This window comes from Camelus ferus, chromosome 1 (assembly GCF_009834535.1).
Source record: "Camelus ferus isolate YT-003-E chromosome 1, BCGSAC_Cfer_1.0, whole genome shotgun sequence".
In the NCBI taxonomy this organism is placed as follows: Eukaryota; Metazoa; Chordata; class Mammalia; order Artiodactyla; family Camelidae; genus Camelus; species Camelus ferus.
The window spans coordinates 58460457-58482309 of record NC_045696.1 but is presented as its reverse complement, the minus strand read 5'-3'; the positions used below and the strand labels follow the sequence as shown (position 1 = coordinate 58482309).

The following is a 21853-nucleotide window of genomic DNA, read 5'->3' as shown; positions in this document are numbered from 1 at the left end:
CTAATGCTTGGTTCCCTTTAGCTCCAGAATCCCATTTTCCCTGATCATCTGAATGTATTTGCTCTCAAAACCAGTTGTTTCCCAACAGGCTATTTTGTGGTCTGATTCCCTGTTCTGCTCTCCAGTGACTGACCGGGGCCAGCACCCTTTGCCTCCCCCCTCACCGACCTGCCCCCACGAGTCTCTTCTGCGCAGACGTGGCAGTGGTGTCTGGGTCTCCACCTCCCGACGTGGGAGGGGAACCCAGGTATCCATCTGTTGGAACAGGCTCCGAGCAAGTGACCCACACCACCAAACAATTGGTTTAATTTTATTTCAAAATTGTACAAAATGGCCGTAAGTGGCTATAAAAAACTTTGTCTTCAGAACACGTGGAAATTCAGAAAGAACGACAAAACAGGTATCATTCACAGTGTAATGGAAAAGCTTTCTCTGAGGCAGAAATTACAACTCTTCCTTCTTCTTTCCTAGTCTCTCGTGGTCTCCCTCCCGGAGCGTTCGGATAAAACTGGTAAATCCCAATTCCTGTCGGGAAGGGGAAGAGGAAGGGGAAAATAGGAACTTTAACCTGATGTGGATGTGCCCCCTCCCCCTCACTCCCCCTCCCTGACCCTCCGCTCAGTCCGCTGGACACAGAGAGGCGGCTGGTGGGGGCAGCTGGCCATAGTGGAGGGTCTGCTTGACTATGGAGAGGCCCTGAGAAGTGGGTGAGGAAAACCTCGGCACCCCGGAATCCACCCTGGCTCAGGGGCCAGTACTTGTGTGAAGACCCCTTGGGACTGTCTTCCGGACCCTGGCCTTCTGGGCTCGGAACGTTCCAGCTGCCCCCCGTGCTGTCTGGGAAGCCTCCTCGGTGGCTATTTCCCTGACATCAGCAGACAGAGCTTGGGGCACATGCGTCTCCATAACTTACCGTCCGATCGCTGTCATACTTTTCTGCAAACTTCCCGTAATGGTAGTAGTGGAAAGTGGGGTAGGCCTTGACGGCCTCCTGCTGACACAGGTCCCGGTTCTTCTCCTGGACACAGTCAACAGCGGCACAGACAATCTGCAGGGCCGAAGACAGGGAGGGTGAGCCTCCAGTCTGACAGCTGAGGCCTGGACCCTCTGTCCTCAGGCTGCACTTAGCCTATACTTCAGGCCCACGTCATGTGCTTCCTGATTTCCTCCCCCATTGCAAGGATACGCTGAACCAAAGCATCCCCAGCCCAGAGCTCCACCATGCGTGGTTTCAACTCTCCAGTAAGGTAAGGTTAGGGGACCCAGCCTGGAGTGCCCTCAGACTACCCTTTAAAATCAAGACCATAATGACTGTAAAGGAAATTAGGACATGAGAGCAGTTGTAAACACCACAGGTTTTGTGACGCTTTCTGTAAGGTACTGTGGGACTCATTCATGTATCAACTAATATTTCCCAAACATCAGTTTGGGGACGCAGTATAGTACCAAGGTTAAGAATACAAGCTTTGAAGTCAAGTTTCCCATGTCAAGCCTTGGCTGCATATTAAGACTTAAGGAAAATTACCTAGCCTCTTGGTACCTCAATGTCCTCACCTGAAAATGGGGATAACAACAATACCGAGGTTACCAGGACATTACAAAGGCTGAGTGGGAGAATCCAGATGATGTGAAAGGGGCTCAGGACCCGGCACACGGTCAGTAAATGTCACCTGCTGTTATAGTCACTCCTACCGGCCCGGGGCACAAGCTCTGTCCCCGACAGGAGCCGAGCATCTGGTCAGGGTGTCAGATAAAGAGGCAGTTCCAAGGCACAACAGGAGGTGTGTGGAGGTGGGCCAGGGGGCCAAGAAGGTCCGGGGAGCGGCGCAGAGGCGCTCGGCAGGGTTTGCCACCTGGGCCGAGGCCTGACGGAGGAGAAGCAGGTTTCAGCCAGGGGAGCACACTCTAGAAATGGGGATGGGGTTCCGTATGACTAGAGCAGAGTTTTTGGTCTGAAAGAGGTTCCCAAATTAGCTGTTGGCCTCTTCCTGCCCATCTAACAAATTCCACATGCTGGGTAGTTTTTCCCTGTTTATTGCTCTTTCCCAATAAGGGGGTAAAAAGCAGACACGAGGAACTGTTCTCCTGCTGAGCGTCACTAAGCAGGGAAGGAGGGGAGAGAGTCAATTAACAGCAACAGCGATCCGCCAGCATCACAGAAAAGGGCTGGCGGAGGCTACTGAGAGGCGGCATGCATGGAGGTCTTGCTACGGGCCAAGCCCGTGCCAGACACTAGGATGACAGTGGTGACCTTGGCAAAGGCAGTCACTAAGCAATGGACATCTGTACTGTGGGAAGGCAGTTAATAGACACACAACAAGCAAGATCATTTCAGAATCCAAGGGATGCTGTGAAGAAATTAAAAGAAGGGGCTTGGATGAGACCATAGTCACAAGGGCTGCTTTCGCCAGGATGGACGAGGGCACCTTCCAGGAGATAACGTCTGATCTGAGACCTAAGTGATGAGGAGGCAGCCAGACGAATGAAGGGCTGAGGAAAGAGCACCCAGATAGAAGGACCTGCCCTCCTGGGACCTGAGAGAGGGATGGGTGTGGTGCCTCCGAGGGCCGGAGCCCACTCAGGAGCCCAGACTGAACCACTACCACGCTGGAGGTTTACAACTGCTAAACAGCCGTGACTCACAGCGTTCTGTGGCTGCTGGTTATTCACATGTGGACAGAGGCCCCCTTTCCAGGGGTCACGTTGACTGTTACCTCCCTGTGCCCAGGTGAGCGGGGCTACCGTTCTGCCAGCAGCAGGGCTGACAGAGAGGAGGGTGAGGTGTGGCCTGCACTCTGGTTACCAGTCTCTGATCCTCCCTCACCCGACTGCACGATTCCTCTCTCCTTCTTCAGCTACATAACATTCTAGATGATGAGAGTTTGCAAACCCACTGCACGCAATCCATATCTGGCTCTCAGTCCTGTTCTATTTGGCCCACAGAGAATTAACAACAACAACAACAAAAAATGTGAATTAGCTGCCAACTTAGAAAGAGAGCCAGAAGATTTTATATAAAGCTTGGCTCTCCAGCTTCTCTTTAAAAGCCACATTTGAGGGCACCTGTCTTGGACCCCAATAGGCAACACGGGGCTGGAGCAGAGGGGCGGCTGTCTCCTGAGGGAAGGTTCAACTTGCTGTCTGCCTGTGTCCACGTGCACTGGCAGGCCAGGCCCTGCAGGCTTCTGAGAACCCCAGCTCGCCCTCTAAAGCCCTTCCTGAATTATTTACAAACGTGAGGAACTGGCTCCTCTGGCCGTTTCTCCAGGCAGCCACAGAGGGGCAGCCTGTGCTTCCAGCCCTCGGCTGGGGGCCATCGCTCCCCTGCTAGGCAGTGAGTGTTTGATGAGCATTGCTCCAGGCCGCTGCTCTCCCCGCATCCGCTTTAAATTATGAATTTAATTTGTATACATGCCCCAGAGCTGTGGGAAATGTGTGTATGGTTTTATAAATCGACTAAATTAAAAATGTGTACTTATTCTGAATCCCCTAAAATAGCTGCCAGTCACACACACCCAAAGTGCTACTTCTGGCTGCAAAGGCTCCTCCATGCAGTTTCTATAGGAGGGGAGACAAGCAGGGGCCTCTCCACGGGAAGCGGCTTAGACTCTGGAAAGAGGCAGCGAATAAACCACTTCTCATCTATCCTGATTTCACCTGTCTAAATGCCTGCCCCGCTTATACGCACTCAAGATTTGCACTGACTCACCTATAGTGAATGTACACTAACTTCCAGATTTGTTCCATGGTGGGAGGCTGCCCTGTAGCATCTCCTTGGCCCAGCAACTGCCTCTGGTACCTGCACCTCTTGGTCAAAGGGAGCTGGAAGTAAGACCAGTGATGGACACGTCTCTGGCTTCCTCAGCCTCTGAGGGGCACAACTTCGTCCCTGGTGAGGTCTCCAGGACAGGCCAGTCACCCATGTGGTCATTTGCTCATTAATGTACCCTTTCGTGTCCAGTATCCCTTCCTCCATCCCCTCAACTACCACCCGAGACCACCTCCCCAAAAATCCTTTGCACTGAATCCCAGGCCCGGAGTCCACTTCTGGGAGATCTGCATTCGGCTCTGACACTGCCCCTTTCCAGCTGAGTAACTTTGGGCTAATCATTGAACCTCTCTGAGATTCAATCTCCTCACCTGTAACACAAGAGAGTAATTACACCTAGTTGATTAAGGTACTGCGAGGACAACATGACATCATGTGTTAAAATTATTAGCAGAAGAGGAGCTCTCAGGAAATATCAAACATGCTATTGCTCCTTCATTCAGTCAACATTTTCAGAGGTTTCAGGCAACAAGACTGTGGGGGATTCAAGGACAAATGAGGTGCCTGCCCTCAGGGAGCTCTCCCTTCTGAGGGACAGCCAGTCTTGTGAACTCGAGGGATGATACACAACACGTCCAGAGTTACAGTGGCCTTGTGGGCCAGCCACAGAGGGGCTCCTGCTGCCCCAGGGTCTGCTCCTGGGATGACCTTGCAGCCAGCTGGGAGCTATGCTGCACAGCTGTCCCCTCACCCCTGGGGACACACTTTGCCAGGCCAGGGGTCCCCTGACCCCTGCACCCGCCAGCCTTCCACTGGTGATCCTTGTCCTCCAAGGCCCCTTCCAGAATGCCTTCCATTCCAACAGCAAGAGCGTGCAGCGCTTTCTTCCCCCAACAAGTCAACAGCTAAAGTCCCCAGTAACCTCCTGGGAGGGGGTGGAGGCTCCCCAGTTAAAAATATGAGCTGCCTCATGCGGCTTTATTGATTCAGTAAAATAAATCTCTGTAGGAGCTAATATTGACTTTCGCTATGAAAATGGAAGCGAACAACCGACTGCATATTGATTGGGGAAGGAACAGGGACCAGCTTCTGGGTGGGAAAAAAAAGTGCCATCCTGGCTAAGAGGTGGCAGCATGTGGTGTCAGGAAGAACTGGGAGTCAGGAGACCCAGTTGTCAGTGACCCACTGGGTGTCCCTGGGTAAGGGACACAGCTCCTCTCTGGACCTTGATCCCTCATGAGGAGAGGGCTGGACAGGTCAGCAATCCCCAAACACCAGCCTGTGGACAGCAAGAGAGCCAGCTCTTGAAAATCACAAATTCCTGGAACCATCTCCCAAAGACTCCAGTGTGATAGCTCTAGGACAGCACCCAGCAACTGTACCTCAGGCTGGGGACAGAATGCTTCCCTACCGCTACTGAGAGCCACCTGCAGGAACCCCAGGCCTTCCAGCTGCCTGGGACAGAGAAGTTAAGTGTGTTCCTGAAGATACCTGAGGGTGATGCCTGGCTTGGAATAGTAAGTTGGAAGGAGGGACAGAGGGAATGATCCCAGGAGAAGACCAGCAACATTACTGGTCTAAGATAAGACAATTAAGCAAAGACATAACAGTGACGCAGAGAAGGAGGGGGTCACCATGGAAATGGGACCCGTGGGCATCAGTAGAGGGGACGAGATGGGGAAGAGGAGGAAGGGCCCTTGGCTGCCTCCTGGGGCTTGGCCACACTGGCCTCACTGGAACCGACATGATCCTTTCACAGACCCTGGAGTGTGGAGACCTAGTCAGCCGGAGGGGCAGGGAGCCCCCACACCTGTCACTCTCTTGTTGGTCCAGAGTGTTCTGGGTAAAGAATGATGGGAGTTGATGTGGAAAGACTGCCAGTCTAGTCCTGGACCTGGAAAGTGAAGGCCTCCCCACACCGACCCACACCCAGATGGTGAGGGAGCCCTGGAGGGACTGGTAGCCCAGGCTGTGCAGGAGCTCCCAAAGTGGGAGCAGCCACCCTGCTCAGGCCCCAGGTGGCAGAAGGGGGAGGGGTGGTGAGGGGGACAGAGACACGCCCCTCTCCATGTAGGCCAAGCGCAGGGAAAGGAGAAAAATGTTTTTGAATCTCATGTCCTCTCCTGGTGGTGAAGGGTGCCTCAAGGGCCAGGCAGGGCTTGGGGGTCTGAGTCTCCACACATGCACCTGTGCCCCAGGCTGGCTTCCTCTGACTCACTGCCCCCGTGCAGCTCTCACCGTCCCATCACTGTCACTCCCACCAGGCCGATGCAAGGTGATCTTGGCATCTGTACCCTGCCTGCCCTGGCTGCGCCTGACGGTTTCACTTAGGAAAATAAGGCAGCAAGGCAGAGATGTATGAGACTCTGGGTGTGTGTGAGGGCGTTTCTGGCACCTTTCCCAGGGCAGGTTCCTATGATGGAGTCCCAGGCTGGGAGGAGTCTTTGACACTACCCAGACCAGCACCCCAACTTCAGAGAAGGGAACTCGAAGCCTGGAAAGTTGACGTGACTTCTCCTAGGTCACACAGTTTAGCAGCAGCCAAGATGCACCAGCCCAAGTTCCGGGGTTCTCCCTGCTAAACGCGCCTTTAGCCTGAGTCTGCCCTGGCTGCTGGCAACGCCTGGGGGACGTGCCTGGGGGCCCCTCTCCGCACTTCTAATCCAATCTCCAGCTCTAGCTTGTTAATTTTATGCTTCATCAGTTGGCAGCTGTAGGAGCCTTTCACTTAGGTGGGATGAGGCCCTGCACACGTGGCCTTGCTCTTCTCCACTTTGGCTGCCTCTAGGTGACTTTTGTTAGAATTCTTCATTTGTACTTTTAATTATATAAGAAATGCTTGACTACAAATCCTACTGTAAAAAGATTTGAGCACTAAAAAAGAATAAACAGATGATCCTTTCAACACCCTCTCCTCCAAAGAAGGGTTGTAACGGTTCAGTGTATCCCTTTTAGTTGATTCTGCAGCATAAATGCAGCCTGTTCTATCCCGCCTCATGAAAAGAATGTCCTGGTTGCCAGGAATCCCGGGTCTCAGCAGCATCTATTTGGGGGGGAGGGCACCTGAATAGAAGGTGCAGGCACTGGTGTGCGGCAAAGCTGGGGGCAGAACAAGAGGTGAAAAAACGCATTCTTACCTTTCGGTCATCTTTGAAGACATCAGCAGTGGCAGTAAAGTGTGGAATAACCTTCTTACAGTGTGGGCACCCTGCGTGAGAGGGGAGGAGAGAGTGTTGCACGTGCAGGGGAGGCTGCAGCGCCAGGGGCCCTGCCGGGACGCTCCAGAGAGGCCTTTCCAGGAGTTTCTCTCCACCCAACAGACTGAGAGGATTCACCTGACTCCTACCCTATGCACACCCCACTGTCAGGGGTCTTGTACCAACCCCACCACTCAAACCACCATGCATGAGTCTGCTGTCAGCACGAGGGCTCTGCAGGAGGCCTGTGCCAGCATCAGGTCCACTCCCGCTCCGGACCTCTCACCCAAGACTCCCGTCATACACCCACCCACGAGGCTGGGGGTAGGGGAGATGGACACTGTGGTCTTGCTCGGCAAGCTCCTTCCACAGAGGGCTACCCAGGGTGCAGAGGGAGCTCTGGGCTTAGAAGAGGAGGACATGTGCTCTGGATTCCCTGAGCCTGCTACAAAGCCCCTTCTCTTGCATCAGTGACAATGGCAAATCTCCCTGTTTCATGATGGAGAAAGTGGGCCTGGGAAAGCAGGGGCCAGGAGCCACCATTCTGCCTGAGCCCCCGAGGCTCATGCTTTGCGGCTGACTCCTACATTCCCACAACCCCCCACGCAGACTGAGCAACCAGGCCCCTGGGCCTCATGCTGTCCTTCACCCTCTGCTCCACAGTCTACCCCGGATTCAGGAACGGGAGGCTCAAGGTCAGGCTAGGAGGAGGACAAGCTCTCAGGAGTCCCCGCCACTTCTTAGGGCCTGCGTTTCCGATCCAGGGATAAGGACCTGTAACTCCAGAGGCCAGGGTGGGACAGAGGTGTGTGTGCCGCCTAAGCCCCTCCAGCTCCGATGACAGCATCTAAGGCATGGGGCTGGCACCTGTGTGGGGCCTTCTCCTCCTGTCCCAGCAAGCCCAAGGCAGCATCCACTGAGGAGGAAGCCCAGGAGGCTACAGGCCACTTTGGCCCAGACCCGCTTTCCTGGCCCTTCCCTCAGTGTTGGCCAATCAAAACCCAAGCCCACCTCTCTCAGCTACTCTCCAGACACTGAACACAACTGCCAAGAGAACAGAACTGCTTTGAGGGAAGGATTTCCCTAATTAATTCTGATCAAAACACAGATAGGAGAGGCCAGATGTCCCACGGGGAGACCTGGCTCCAGCCAATTTCCCTACGAACTGCTGGGCCAGGCCTCTGTGCCCTCACTGCGGCTGTGGGGAAGGGAACAGAGATGGCTTGGCTCATTTCCTCTCTCTCCTTTTAAAATAAGATAATAATGACTGGCATTTCAAAGGGTTTTGTGAAACCAAATTGAGGCTAAGCTACAACTTTAATCTGAATTGAGCACTTGAGCTGGTTCCTGAGATGGGCGGGACCACCCATATGGCCTGGCTGGCGGAGGGGCCAGCTGGGCCCAGAGCAGCGTGGACTGCGACGGGGAAAAGGCTTAAGGGGATTTTCCCAACATCCATCATAGGAGTAGAGAAGAGAGCTGGGCTGGTTACGGGTTACACCAGACTGAGACAGCACCTATCACAGCCTAAGTCATGGCAGATGCTAATGTAAATTACAAAACCCTTTACTAATTTGACTCAACAGAGGGAAGAATGGCTGAAATTCATGAAAACTTCATATTACAAAGGAATGATGATATATAGCTTTCAAAACATTTAAAGGGCACAAAGTGCTGGCTGATACACTCATCAAGGCGTGCCCTGCAGCATCCAGAGGTTCCCCACTCCCTACTTCCTCCTGTGAGTGGTACATGGATACCCACTAAGACATCAAGCTGCCCAGAAATAAGCTACTCCCTTCTCCCAAATCCGGTATCACTACTAATTTCTCCCTTCTAACCCCTCTGCTTACTAAATGTATAAAGGTCACTGTCAGCCTAGTGCAAATTCCTGCTACCATCAATTTAAAGCATCTAGGTCTCAGATTAATGGCCTTCTGGTACATCTCATTTTCTCATTATCCAAAAGAAAGAGGATAGCAGATGAGTAACTAGAGGGGAGGCTGTTTTAGAAAGGGCATGAAGATGCTTCCCAGAGGTGTCAGATGGGCCCAAAGAGGCATGATCTTTTAATTTGGGCTCTTTTAAAAAGGTACCATCTCTGTGTAGTGGGAAACCAAAGCAGCCTCCCAGAGTGGGGAGAGGAACAAAGACTGAGGACAGAAAATTTCAATTCTAGAGACTTAGCCAAGCTGACCTAAGAAGAGCAGTCACTGTGACCAGGCCATTCAGAGCAAGGAGTGGGGGGTGGGGGCCAGGGTGGGGACGAGGGGGTCTGGAACAGGAGAGAATAATGACACAGCAGGAGGAAGAGTTGTGTAGAAACTGGGAGGTGGGATGTGAGGGGGAAGATGGGACGGGTGGGGGGGTAGAAATGGGGGTTGGCTTTTGATTTTTACTTTATATCTACCTTTATCAGGTGTGTGACCTTTCTGCAGTATTTAGATTCTTTATATATAAATAAGTACATGTTATGTACTGTATATACTATAAATAAGGATATATTATTTTTATCATTGAAAAAATTTTTAAGTTTTTTTGGTATCTAGCTGCTTCCCCCTCCCCTGGCCCTGTCCACGGATGAAGACACCATACTAGGAGCCTGGAGCAGAGTTCCGGATGGGAACGTCCAGCAGGGGAGATGGGAGACCCTAGGCACCCAGCCCTCTGACAGAAGTTGAGTCACTCAGTGATGGTGCCCTGCATGGACTGTGTTTAATTATTTCTTGTCAGAGCAGACAGTGAGCCCTTGAGGCTGGCAGGGGCCAGGCCTCCTTCCCTTGTGTCCTGGGTCCTGGACACCACCCAGCACACAGATATGAGGGAGGTCGTGAGCACCTCAGCAGGGGAGGAATCCCCACTGAGGTCTGGGGTGAAGGGGAAAGCATCTGGTCTGGACTGCCTCAAGTCCAGGCCATGGCCAGTCAAGGGCTCCTACTTCTCTTGCCAGGTTCTGGCCGGCTGCTGAGGTAGCCCTTACCCTCTGAATCGCGGCTGTGATGGAAAGACAGCACCAGCCCAGGCTTCAGGAAGGGCTCTGTCACTAACTTGTTGCATCCCCTGGGTCTCAGTCCTACACCCCCAACTCTGCCCGGAAGGAAGACAACTTCTTAAAGTCCACTCGGTCCTCCAGGCGTACTCTAAGGACAGAGGAGGACAGCAAGAAGCTCTACAAGGAACTGCAAGAGCACAAGGCCCACCTGCAGAAGAAAAGGCAGAAACAGAGGGACGTGCCAGCCACCTGGGGGCAGGGTCTGAGGCTGGGCGATGGCGGGGCCAGAGCCACCTGGCCAGACAGTGAGAGCTGAGGAGAGACTTTCTAGATTGCTGACACTGGAAAGGTAGGGGCAGGAGCCTAGGACCAGACTGAGCTGCCTGGCTTCTCTGTGGAGCGCAGCTTTATTATCCCCATTCTGTTAACCTAAGCTGTAATCTGGCGGGGAGAGAGGGCGACAGAAGAGCGAGAAGTTCAAGAGACTTCCCTTTGTGTATCAATGAACAGCTTTAAAATGGGATCACACAAAACCCAAGATCATCAACACCGACATTAGCAGACGTGCCACTCCCTCAACTTAAGCTTTGATTAAAACGAGGATCGTCATTGGTTGCGGGGTGGGGGTAGCTCAGAGAAAATGTGACTCTACTTTTACCACAGCTTCAAACCCGTGGCTTTTCAGACACTTGGGCAAAGAGGGGAAAGGAGGCTGGGCTGGAGGTGTTCAGAAAGACCAGTTAGGAAGCAGAGGCCTAACTAGGCTGGCTGGATTCCCAGTTGCTAAATTCCAGGGCTCCAAGGGAAAGTCAGTGCCTAGAGGGATGGAGGGAACTGAGGGGCGGAAGGAAGTGGCTGGGTGGGAGGCAGGCAGCCTAGAAGATTCCAAGGACAAGGAAACTGAATGACAAGGCAGGCCCCTGCCACAGCAGCAGAGGGCTTTAAGACTGATATGAGGACAGAACCTGACAGAGCTGACGGAGGAGGCCCTGGATTTGGAAGGACCTCAGCCTGGAATGAAAGCGGAAGCCCTGCTCACAGTGGAGACAGCACAGAGTCGGCTGCCCTGGTCCCTGGGGGGCCCTCTCACTGGTCGGGCCCACCCCAGCTACTTACAAGGGGCATAGAACATGACCAAGGTGTGCTTTTTCCTCTTCAGGGTCTCACGGAAGTTGTGCCCAGCGAGATGCAGCACGTTGGTCTGCTGCTCTTCCCAGGTGGGTTCTGGGGCTGGGGGCGCCTCGGGACTGCAGGAATCGGGGATGGGGGGAGACGGTCATTAGGAGAAGCTCGTGTACAGGCAAGCACTTCCACTGTCCCCCAATCACTCAGGTGAGCACATGAGAAAAAAATCACTTTGTATTCTTTCTAAAACTCTACTTGAAAAAAACCTCTTCATGTTTAAACATGAAGAAACCTGAACCGTTAGCAAAGACTCCCTCTAAGGTGGCTATTAAGAAGGCATTCTGTGAAGTGTAGAAGAGCCCCTTTTAGGGAAGGGAGCCTCTCCAGGTTTGGGCTGTCTCCTTGCCATGGGTAGAAGCCCCTAAACCTGAGCTCCCCTCCCCCCAGTCTCTACTGGAGACGTGAAGCACCCTCCATTATCTGGTGGGGAGAGTATGGGCTAAGGAGTGACAGGGGTCTGGGTTCAAATCCAGATTACTTACCAGCTGTGTGACCTTAAGTCAGCTACCAAACCCCTCTGAGCTTCCATTTTCTTTTCTGTTAAATGTGATACCTACTTCCTGGGATCCTTATGAAGAGCAGACAGTGTATGTAAAGCAAGTAGTCAGTCAAGCAACTAACAGTTGCTAAGAGCCTACGTGCTCTAATAAATGACAGGCATTTGATAAGGGTTTATAATTTTCAGTCTCTTTCTGTCCACTGGTTCCCTCCACTCTGCCTCAGAAAAGCATAGATCTCCAGGGTCTTTTAAAAGCCTTTGCTGCCCTTGTCCCACTTCCTGCAACCACACTTAGAGAAGTGTGATACTCTCTCCCTTCTCTGAAAATCTCTGGGGAGTGGTTGCACCCAGTGCTGCCACATTACCCCCTACCCCGCCCTCTCTCCTTGGCCCCGGCACCACTGGCTTCTCACCGCCGGGCTTCAGGCCTCGTCCAGTGAGTGCACACCAGACACCCCACAACCACAATTACCTTCCAGAAGCCCTCCTACCGGGTGCCTGGAGACCCCTTCCCCACCTTTCCAACCGCCCTCTCTCTTCTAGTTCTATCTCTGTGTCCCTGCAGTTCTCAAAAGATCTCATCCAACTGCATGGCTTCCACAATCACCTAGGCTGAGGATGACTCGAGCCCTGACTTCTGACCCAAGCCCCTTATTTCCAGGTATTTCCACCTGCAGGTCCCACTGTCACCCCAATCTCAACAAGATTTAGAACTCTTCCCTCTCCACCACTCCTCCCAAATTAGCTTTCCTCCCCAGCTTCTTCATTCTGGTTAGAGGCACCCCTGCTCTCGTGACCAAGACCGGCCCCTTCCAGACTTCCTGTCTTCCTCCCTTCTGTGCCCTCCAGGTCCCATCCATAAACCCTGGCTCTGTGGCTGACACCACCCACTGACTTTCTGCTCTGCCCCATCCCTGAATCCTGCCTCCCCCCAGGCTGGTCTGCTGGTGGGCACATCTCAGTCACCTGCAGCGTGGCCACTTGTGCACAAGCCTGGAAGCACCATCGGCCCCACTCAGCACTGTCTGCTCACCCTGCTGCTGGTGGCCTCAGCTCTCCATCTCAGAGCTGTCTGCTGTTTATGCTGTGCCTGAAGGATTCCTTCCAAGCTCCCCAAGGGACTACTATCTGTCCCTGGGCAAGGCCCTTAACCTCTCTGAACCTAAGTTTCTTCGTCAAGGAACTAGGAATAAAAACTCCGGCCTCGGTAGGATCTGAGGATGAAATGGGGTAACAGCTATAAAAGCAGTCTGCAAAGCCTGGGCAGGTATCAGCACTTAGGTGGTGGTGCTGTCAGTTACAGCTCCACGTGAGAGCTGGCATCAATAATAAACACGCTTCCGAGTATTTTCACACACCACGCATGGTGCTAACACCTGGCACAATAATCTAACTTAATTCTCTAGACAAGTCTATGGGAGAAGTATTGTCTCCACTTCACAGATGGGAAACTGGGGTTTAGCAGCATCAAGTAAATGGCTTAGGGTCACGATCTGAGTGCAGGGCTCTCAGACCCCAAAGCCTTGTCCTACTGCTTTGCAGGAGTTCAGCAGTGGTAACTATGGACAGGAAGGACAGGGGCCCTTGGGCTTGCTACTGGTGTAAGGCCTCTGGAGCAGGTATCTGCAAGGATGCATGCTCTGACTGCATCGGCTCTCTAACCACAGTGCAAGCATGGGACCTCGCCCAAACCCCTACCCTGCTCAGGCCTTCCCAGTGAGCCCGCCCTGGCACCAGAGTGAGGCTGGAGAGGTGACTGTGGGGCCTCATCCTTCCTGGAGATGAACCACTGCTCCCTTCTGATCCCTAAGACAAAGGTCTGGCTACTCTTAGAATCTGTCTCATGTGATGAGCAGAAAAAACGAGAGGAGCAGAGACCTGAACCTCGGCAGCCCACTCACCCCTTGCCAGGGGCCTCTCCTGCACCTAGTGGAAACTCTGCTCCTCATTCTATAAGCTGGTGTTTTTAAAACCTAATGGCTGAGGGTTCCCTTCACACCTCCTGAATCAAAGCTCCAGGGACAGCAGCCCCAGGACTATACTTCAAATAAGCACCTCAACACCAGGTGATGCTCACGCACATCTAAGTCTGAGGACCAACGTCCTAACAAAGTAACTCCATCTGGATGCTGCTACTTTGCACAGTTCTCCTTGTCTCTAGAGTTTGTGACTCTGAAGTCTTGGTCCTCACATGGGCATCATTACACCATGTACCAGGGACCTCTGCAAAGGCTGGAGTAAGCCTTCTTTTACTTCATCTCCCCACTAGTGCTGAAATGAGGAAGTATTCTCAAATATCCAAGTTATGTGTGGATGTGCATCTGTGTGCATCTATGTTTGCAGGTGCGTGTCGGAGGAGGGGTGTGGACAGGAGACAGCGTCTGTGTGGTGGCCCGGTTAGTCCCCTCACAGGAGGGGGAAATGCTAAGAACTGCAGGTTCCAAAATCCTTGGACAAGTAATCACGAGGCTACTCAGCTTCTCTGGACTTGCAAACTGTCCCGGGTTTAATTGTGTCCCCCACCCCAACACCCTGCCCCTAGTGAACTAATACCCAGGCTGAGGGGGATCGTCAAATCTTTATTCTCAACCCTGAACCACTGCAGGCTGCACCGTGGACACTCCCAAGGCCCGTCAACCAGCGGACCTGGGCCTCAGTGAGTCCGGCTATGGATGTAAAGAGCTGCATTTCCTTCATTCGCTCAAAGGAGATGGAATAAAACACAGATGATGAGACCTGGGTATGGGACACTGACAAAGGAGGTCCTCAAAAAACACACACGCGGCTTCCTGGAGCTAATGGAACTGCCTCCAGAAAGGCCACCCGTGACCCACTGGATGAGGACATGTGGTCAGCACACCAGAGAGGGCTCTAACATTAGGGAGGTCAGATCTGTCTTGGGTCCCACGCCCTGAGCCACGGTCAGCAGCTCCTAAGGTTCACTTCATCTCCTCAAGGCCCTCTCCAGCGGCGGACAGCCAGGGGTCAAGATGTGCTACCAAGACCATCAAACTTACTTTCGCATCCACTCAATAAGGCTCTTCTTTGTTCTGAGCGTGGGCACTGCGTGTATCTCTCCATTCTTAAAATACTTGAGTGTAGGAAACTCGGAGATGTGGAATCTCTCTGCCAGGGCCCTGTTGACAGTGGCATCGACAGCTGCAAGGACACCAGAGCTCTGGGACGGGGGAGAGGCCAACCATGCATGACAGCCTCAGACGAAGTGCTGGCAGAAGAGTGGCCCAGACACCAGCCCCCAACCCACCCAGGCCTGCCAGAACTTCCTAGGGGCAGGGGACTTTGTACATCCCAGGAACAACTGGACACCAGCATGTCCATCATTTCTCATTTGTTCCGAGACGAAGCCTTTTAATCTGCCCCACCAACCAGGCTGTGTAGACTGTGGCTATTCCCGACAGGCAAGACCCCACAGAAAAGAGGCAAAAGCTCGGGGCTTCACCCTAGAGCCATGACCTGGCAGAGGTCACCTGGATGGATATGAGCACATGACCCATGGTGTCTCTGCACCTCTCCATCCCTGGTGGGGACCCCACCTATCTAAGACACGTCTACTTGGGGACACAGAAGTACCGCAGGCCTCCAGGGATAGGAAAGCTGCTGTACAGCTCACAGGGGCAAGTCATCATAATGATCCTATCACTGACTCTTTAGGAGAGAGCGGTGGGGGAGGTTAAGGAAAGGAAGCTTACGTCTGCTTCTCCATGGAGGACTTCTGCTGCATTCTCAAACTCTGGCTTCATTTTCTTACAGTGTCCACACCCTGTGGGAAGAAATCGAGAGAAACCCATTCCCATGGCGCAGAGGCTCCAGGGATGTTCCCTGCCTCTGGAAGACAGCTGGGCCCCAAGCCCAGACACCAGGGGTCCCTGGGAGAAAAGAAGAACAAGCACCAGCTCAGAGAAAAGATATCTTTAGCCTGATCCACTGGGGGGTGGGAGGGGTGCGAGAGACAAAAACAACATAACTACATGAAAAATGCTGGCGACATGCAGGGGGGTCCTGTGTGCCAGGCACTGCTCTAAATGCTTTATAACCTCACCACAGCCCTACAAAGTATGAACTACACCATCTTTATTTTACAGATGAGAAAACTGAGGCCCCAAAAGGATGGATGACTGCCCAAGGCTACATACGCAGCCACAGGTCACAGAGCTGAGTGGAAAAGCCAAGCAATATGGCCAGAGGCCATGGCCACCAGGAGCGAGTGCTTCCTAGCACCACGCTAACACCACCACCATCTTCTCCAAGACAGAAGGGATTTTGAGCCTTGACTCAGGAATAAGAATTCACAGAAGGAAGAGTATGGAGAAAAATTAAGTTCCAGTCATCCCCACAAGGGAGGTGGTATGATACGACAGGCACAGGGAGCCGACGTGACATTTTCAAACTGTCGTTTTCTTGGGATAAAGACTGCTTTGCCCTCCTCTCCTCACAGTCACTTGAATGCAGTAAGATGCCATAAATAATATTAGATATCTTAAAAAGGAAACCACCACTTTGTGGGTGACACTAAGGTCAGAACGTTTGTAAACTGCTTTCATTTTAGTAGAAAGAGTACTTTCTAGAGTCTCTGCTAGAGGGGCTGTGAGGTGAGGAGGACCAGACTGGTTCAGAATGGAGTCCCCCCTAAAGGGAAACCTGGCTGCGAGGGGGCCACACATAAACAAGGCTGAGTGGATGGCAGGGATGTGGCTCAGCCTTCTTGTGGAGGGTGACATTGTGCGGGAGCTGAAAGCACCACAATTCTACTACTGATGCTGGGAAAAGACAAGAAGGACAAGAAAGGAAAACACATGGAGACTAAACAACATGCTACTAAAAACCCAATGGGTCAACAATGAAATCAAAGAGAAAATCAGAAAATACTTCAAGATAAATGAAAATGAAATCACAACACTCCAAAATGCAGCAAAAGCCATTCTGAAAGGGAAGTTTACAGCAATACAGGCCTTCCTTAAGAAACAAGAAGAATCTCAAATAAACAACCTAATCTACCATCTAAAGGAATTAGAAAGAGAAGAACAAAGTCCAAAGTCAGCAGAAAGAAGGAAATAATAAAGATCAGAGAGGAAATAAATAAAATAGAGACCAATAGAAAAGATCAAGGAAACCTAGAGCTGGTTTTTTGAAAAGATAAACAAAATTGATAAACCATTAGTCAGGCTCATCAAGAAAAAAAGCAGATCCAAATAAAATAAGAAATGAAAGAGAAGAAATAAAAACCACTATTGCAGAGATACAAAAAATCATTAGAGACTACTACAAAGTTATATGCCAACAAACTGGACAATCAAGAAATAGAAAAATTTCTAAAAACATACAACCTTCCAAGACTGAATCTGGAAGAAACAGATAATCTGAACAGGACAGTCACTATTAGTGAATCTGACTTCGTAATAATAATTTAAAAAAAAATCTCCCAGCAAACATAGGTCCAAGACCAGAAGCTTCAAAAGGAAATTTTACCAAACATCAAGGAGAGCTGATATCCATCCTTCTCAACTATTCTAAAAAATTGAAGAGGAAGGAACACTCTCAAATTCATTCTACCAGGCCACCAGTACCCTGATAACAAAACTAGACAAAGACATTACAAAAAAGGGAAATTACAGGTCAATATAGATGAAAAAATCCTCAACAAAATATTAGCAAACTGAATTAAACAATATATTAAAAGGATCATACACCATGATCAAGTTTGATTTATCTGAGGGATATAAGGATGGTTCAATATCCATAAATTGCCAGAAAGAGAAAGAAAAATGCCATATGATATCACTTGTATGTGGAATCTAAAAAAAGAAAAAAAGGGGACACCAACGAACTCATCTACAAAACGGAAACAGACTCACAGACACAGTAAACAACCTTATGGTTACTAGGGGAAAGGGGGTGGGAAAGGATAAATTTGGGAGTTTGAGATTTGCAAATGTTAGCTACTATATATAAAAACAGATTTAAAAAAACAAGTTTCTTCTGTGTAGCACAGGGAACTATATTCAATACCTTGTAATAACTTTTTATAAAAACGAATACATGTATGTACATGCATGACTGGGACACTACTGTATGCCAGAAATTGACCCATTGTAACTGACTGTAGTTAAATTAAAAACAAGTCCATAAATCAAGTAATGTGATACCACACATTAACAAAGGGATAAAAATCACATGATCATCTCAATTGATGCTGAAAAAGCATTTGATAAAATTCAGCATCCATACATGAAAAAAACTTTCATCAAAATGGATATAGATGGAAAATATCTCAACATAATAAAGACCATTTATGACAAACCCACAGCTAACATCATACTCAACAGTGAAAAGCTGAAAGCCTTTTCTCTAAAATCAGGAGTAAGACAAGGATGCCCACTCCCATCGCTTCTATTTAACATAGTGTTGGAAGTCCTAGCCACAGCAATCAGACTAGAAAAAGAAATAAAAGGCATCCAAGTTGGAAGGGAAGAAGTAAAACTGTCACTATCTGCAGATGACGTAGTACTATATAAAGAAAACCCTAAAGTCTCAACCAGAAAACTATGAGAATAAATGAATTCAGTAAAGTTGCAGGATATAGGATTAATCTAACAAACCTGTTGCTTTTCTATACACTAAAAATGAATCATCAGAAAGAGAAAGCAAGAAAATAATCCTGTTTAAAATCACATCAAAAAGAATAGAATACTTAGGAATAAACTTGACCAAGGAGGTAAAAGACTTACACTCTGAAAACTTAGAACACAGATAAAGGAAACTTAAGATTGTATAAAGAAATGGAAAGAGATCCTGTGTTGATGAATTAGAAGAACTGATGTTGTTAAAATGTCCATACTACCCAAAGCAATCTACAGATATAATGCATCCCTATCAAAATACCTATGAAATGTTTCAAAGAACTAGAACAAATCATATAAAATTTATATGAAACCTGCAACAAGTATAATATTGTAAATCAAAATATACTTCAATAGAAAGAAAGAGAAAGAAAGGGTGAAAGGGAGAAAGAAAATGAATTTGAACCAAAAAAAAAAAAAAAAAAAAAAAGGAAGGCAGGGAGACACACACACTAATATTATCAGAGGAGACCGCCCATACCTTCCAGAAGCCTCTAAGCCAAAGGAACAGCTTTCCAGCCTCCATCTGAGCACTTGACTGGGACAAAAGTTCCTGTCTCCTCCAAAGTCATTCCTGCAGAGCTCAGCTCCACGTGGCAATGAGATACAAGCAGGTCTCTTCCATTCCTACCTGTTCCCAGCTTCCTCAGTCCAAGCTCACCTAGTCCCGCCCAGGCACAGAGGCCTCGTGGTGGCTACTCTAATCCCCACCCCTCCACACACACACTGATAACAGAAAATCTAAGTATTCCTCGAGCTCCCAGGCCAACGCAGCAAGCCTTCCTCTGGACAGAGCCGCTCTGGGGGAGCCATGAAATGAGTTGGTGGAGGAAACTCACTGATGAAATCCAGCTGAGGGGGTGGCCACAATTCTTAACAGCACCAACATGTTGGTCCTTCTTAAATGGGTCCAAGGAAGAGGGACACCAGTGGGCTCATTGGCTGACTAGAGCCCACTCAGGACCCCGTGAACTGCAGGGTTATCAAGGTCATCATGATATTGAAACATAATCACACTATTTTCCAGAAATGAACATTTTTTGCTATTGTAACACATCTGCACTTTCTAAATAACTGAGGTACAAAGGGTTTTTGTTTTGTTTTGGTAAGTTGATTGTTTGGAACTGAAAATGTGGTTTCCCCATAGAAACAATTTCATATAGTTTCTATGCATATTCTCAGGAGCGACTATAACAGCGCATTGAACAGGATGTACCTGAAGCATATAGAGCATGCAGCGCTGTTTCTATTTCACTGAGCTGTCCCCCAGATGGAAAACACACAGCTCACAGTTCAGCTCGGGACTCCCGGCAGACCTCTCCCTGCAGGCAGCAAACATCAAACCAATAGCAAAAGGGAGAGTGTCGTCCTCAGCTCAGGGCAGACTCTGGGACTTCTGGGTCACTGATATTCTTAAGAATTTCATGAAAGCTTCTTCCCTTCTCCCATCCTGATGTGTATATACTCCATACTTATGTGTAACTTCAGAGGACTCCGAACCCCTTGACGGGCTCACAGACCCCTGGTTAAGAGGCTAAGGCAAAGAAAGCCCAACCCCAAGGCAATCACTCCAGGGGTGGGGGTGGAAGAACACAGAGTTGTCCTCACAGGCGTCCAGGCTCAGGTATCCTTCTGTGCAGATCCACATGTCAGGAGTAAATTGGATATTCTAGGGAAGAGTCTACTGACTTACCACAATATATATTAAGACAAACATTTTGGGGCGTTCTTGCTAAAATAAAATAAATAAATCACTCTCTGGGGCTTACAGCCAGGAGGCGCTACAACTCTTAAAGGAACCTCCCTGGCCTGCCTGTAGCTCCCTGCACCTGCCCCAAGATGACCACCCCATTCTCCCGCTCCCAGGCTGACTGCCCATGACTGGGGCAGGGGGTGCTCATTCTGCATGAAGAGACACCAAGAAAAGGAGGCTCAGGCTCTCCTGCTGCTGCTGGGTCTGTCACCCAAGAGTTCAGTCTGCCCTGGAGAGGAAGAAGTGAGTGACCTGAGTCAGAGCCACTCAGCCCAGCAGAGCCCAGGGTCAAGGTGGGCACCGGGGGGTGGAAAATAAGGAAGACAAAGCCACTTATTGAAAAACCACTATTTTTTCCCAAAATGTCCCAGTCAACATGGCAGGAACCCTGAAGATGAGAGAGTTCATCTTTATATCTTTATCAGGTTCTGCCCTTTGATACCCATCGCCCCGCTGGGGAAGCAAATAGACTCCACACTGCCTGCTGGATTTTATCAGTGCGGGCCAGAGACAGACGGAGACGAAGAACTGGCTCACTGTGAAGAAGAGCAGGGACCAACCCGCGAAGCCTGCCTGAGACACAGGAGGGGTGGCTGGAGGGCATGCCAGAAGGAGCCAGATTCTTTAGCTTGCACTCACGGCTCTCTCCTGAACTTCCAGCCTCGCAGGACTCCCCTGAGTAACAAAGGTGCTCGTTCACACTTTATCTCAGCAGCCCCATGAGACACAGGACAGAGATCATCAGAAATGATGGCTCCAGGAGAAGGGGTAAATTGGGGTCCAAGAGCCACCGTTAAACCAGATGGGATTAAGAGGTGGATCTTCTGGCTGGAGCTCCCGTCTCTGTGCCCACATGAGCTGATCTTTTCCCTGAAGTTCTGTCCACCAGCACCCAGCCCACTTCATTACAGCTCCCACCCCAATGGATGAGGCCTCTCCACGCAGAGCGTCCACCCGGGCACTGGCCCCTGCTTTGAGTCCCAGTTCACTGCAGCCCCACCGAACCACCTACTTCTCTTCTACGCACAAATGACTTCTCATTCATATACTTGTGACATTTCATTTTGTAGTGCTTCATGACTGCTATATTGCTGTCTTCTCATGTGCAGGGGTAGCTGGGGCATCTTTTTAAATCATAAATCAGATCAGACTCCCCTGGTTAAAACTTCCAATGGCTCCCATCACAGCTGGATTAAAACTCAAACTCCTTACCACAGCCACAAGCCCCACACCATAGAACCCTCCTACCTTACAACCTCAACTCAGGGATCTCCCTCCTGCCCTCTACTCTTTCCTGTGCAGCCTGTGGCCTCTTTCTGCTTTCCTATCACACCAAGCTCATTCCTCCCCTCATGGCTCTTAATGTGCTGTTGCCTGGAACACGATCTTCCCCCAGGCCTCTGCATGGCTGACCACTTCACATCAGGCAGGCTTGAGCTCAAATTTCACTTCCACAGAGAAATTATCTGACCACCTAATCCAAAGAAGCCTCACCCAATCACAGCTCACTTCCAACCGCCTGTTTATTTTCTCAGCTGTACACAAAACAGCGGGAGTAGTCTGCTTACTCGACTCTCCCAATCCAACTGGGATGTAAGGTCCATATGGGCTGAGTTGTCGCTCACACTCACCCCCACCTCCCTGGTACTGAGGCTGGCGTCCCACGCACTTTGTGAATGAATTAACTGCATGGCTGTATTGTTCAGGTTTACACCAGTGCACACAAGGTTTCACAGAACTAAATTCTTCTGTGGCCAAAGTCACGCCAAATAGTTGGTAGTATGACTAAATGCCTCTATTCAGTAAGACTAGCAGCCAAG

General features: G+C 50.3%; 1 protein-coding gene across 2 annotated transcripts in view; it reads right to left on the bottom strand.

The window, feature by feature from the left end:
- Positions 1–294: 294 nt before the first annotated feature.
- The window catches only part of PDIA5 (protein disulfide isomerase family A member 5), an 88779-nt gene continuing 67220 nt past the window's right edge, over positions 295–21853 (bottom strand). For both annotated transcript variants that reach the window (XM_032480505.1, XM_032480513.1), the window contains exons 12-17: positions 15353–15423; positions 14660–14820; positions 11075–11205; positions 6907–6977; positions 914–1048; positions 295–525 (exon numbers count right to left, since the gene is read on the bottom strand). In XM_032480505.1, coding sequence (XP_032336396.1) covers positions 445–525; positions 914–1048; positions 6907–6977; positions 11075–11205; positions 14660–14820; positions 15353–15423 — 650 coding nt within the window. In that variant the 3' untranslated portion in view covers positions 295–444. The remainder of the gene's footprint in view (positions 526–913; positions 1049–6906; positions 6978–11074; positions 11206–14659; positions 14821–15352; positions 15424–21853) is intronic.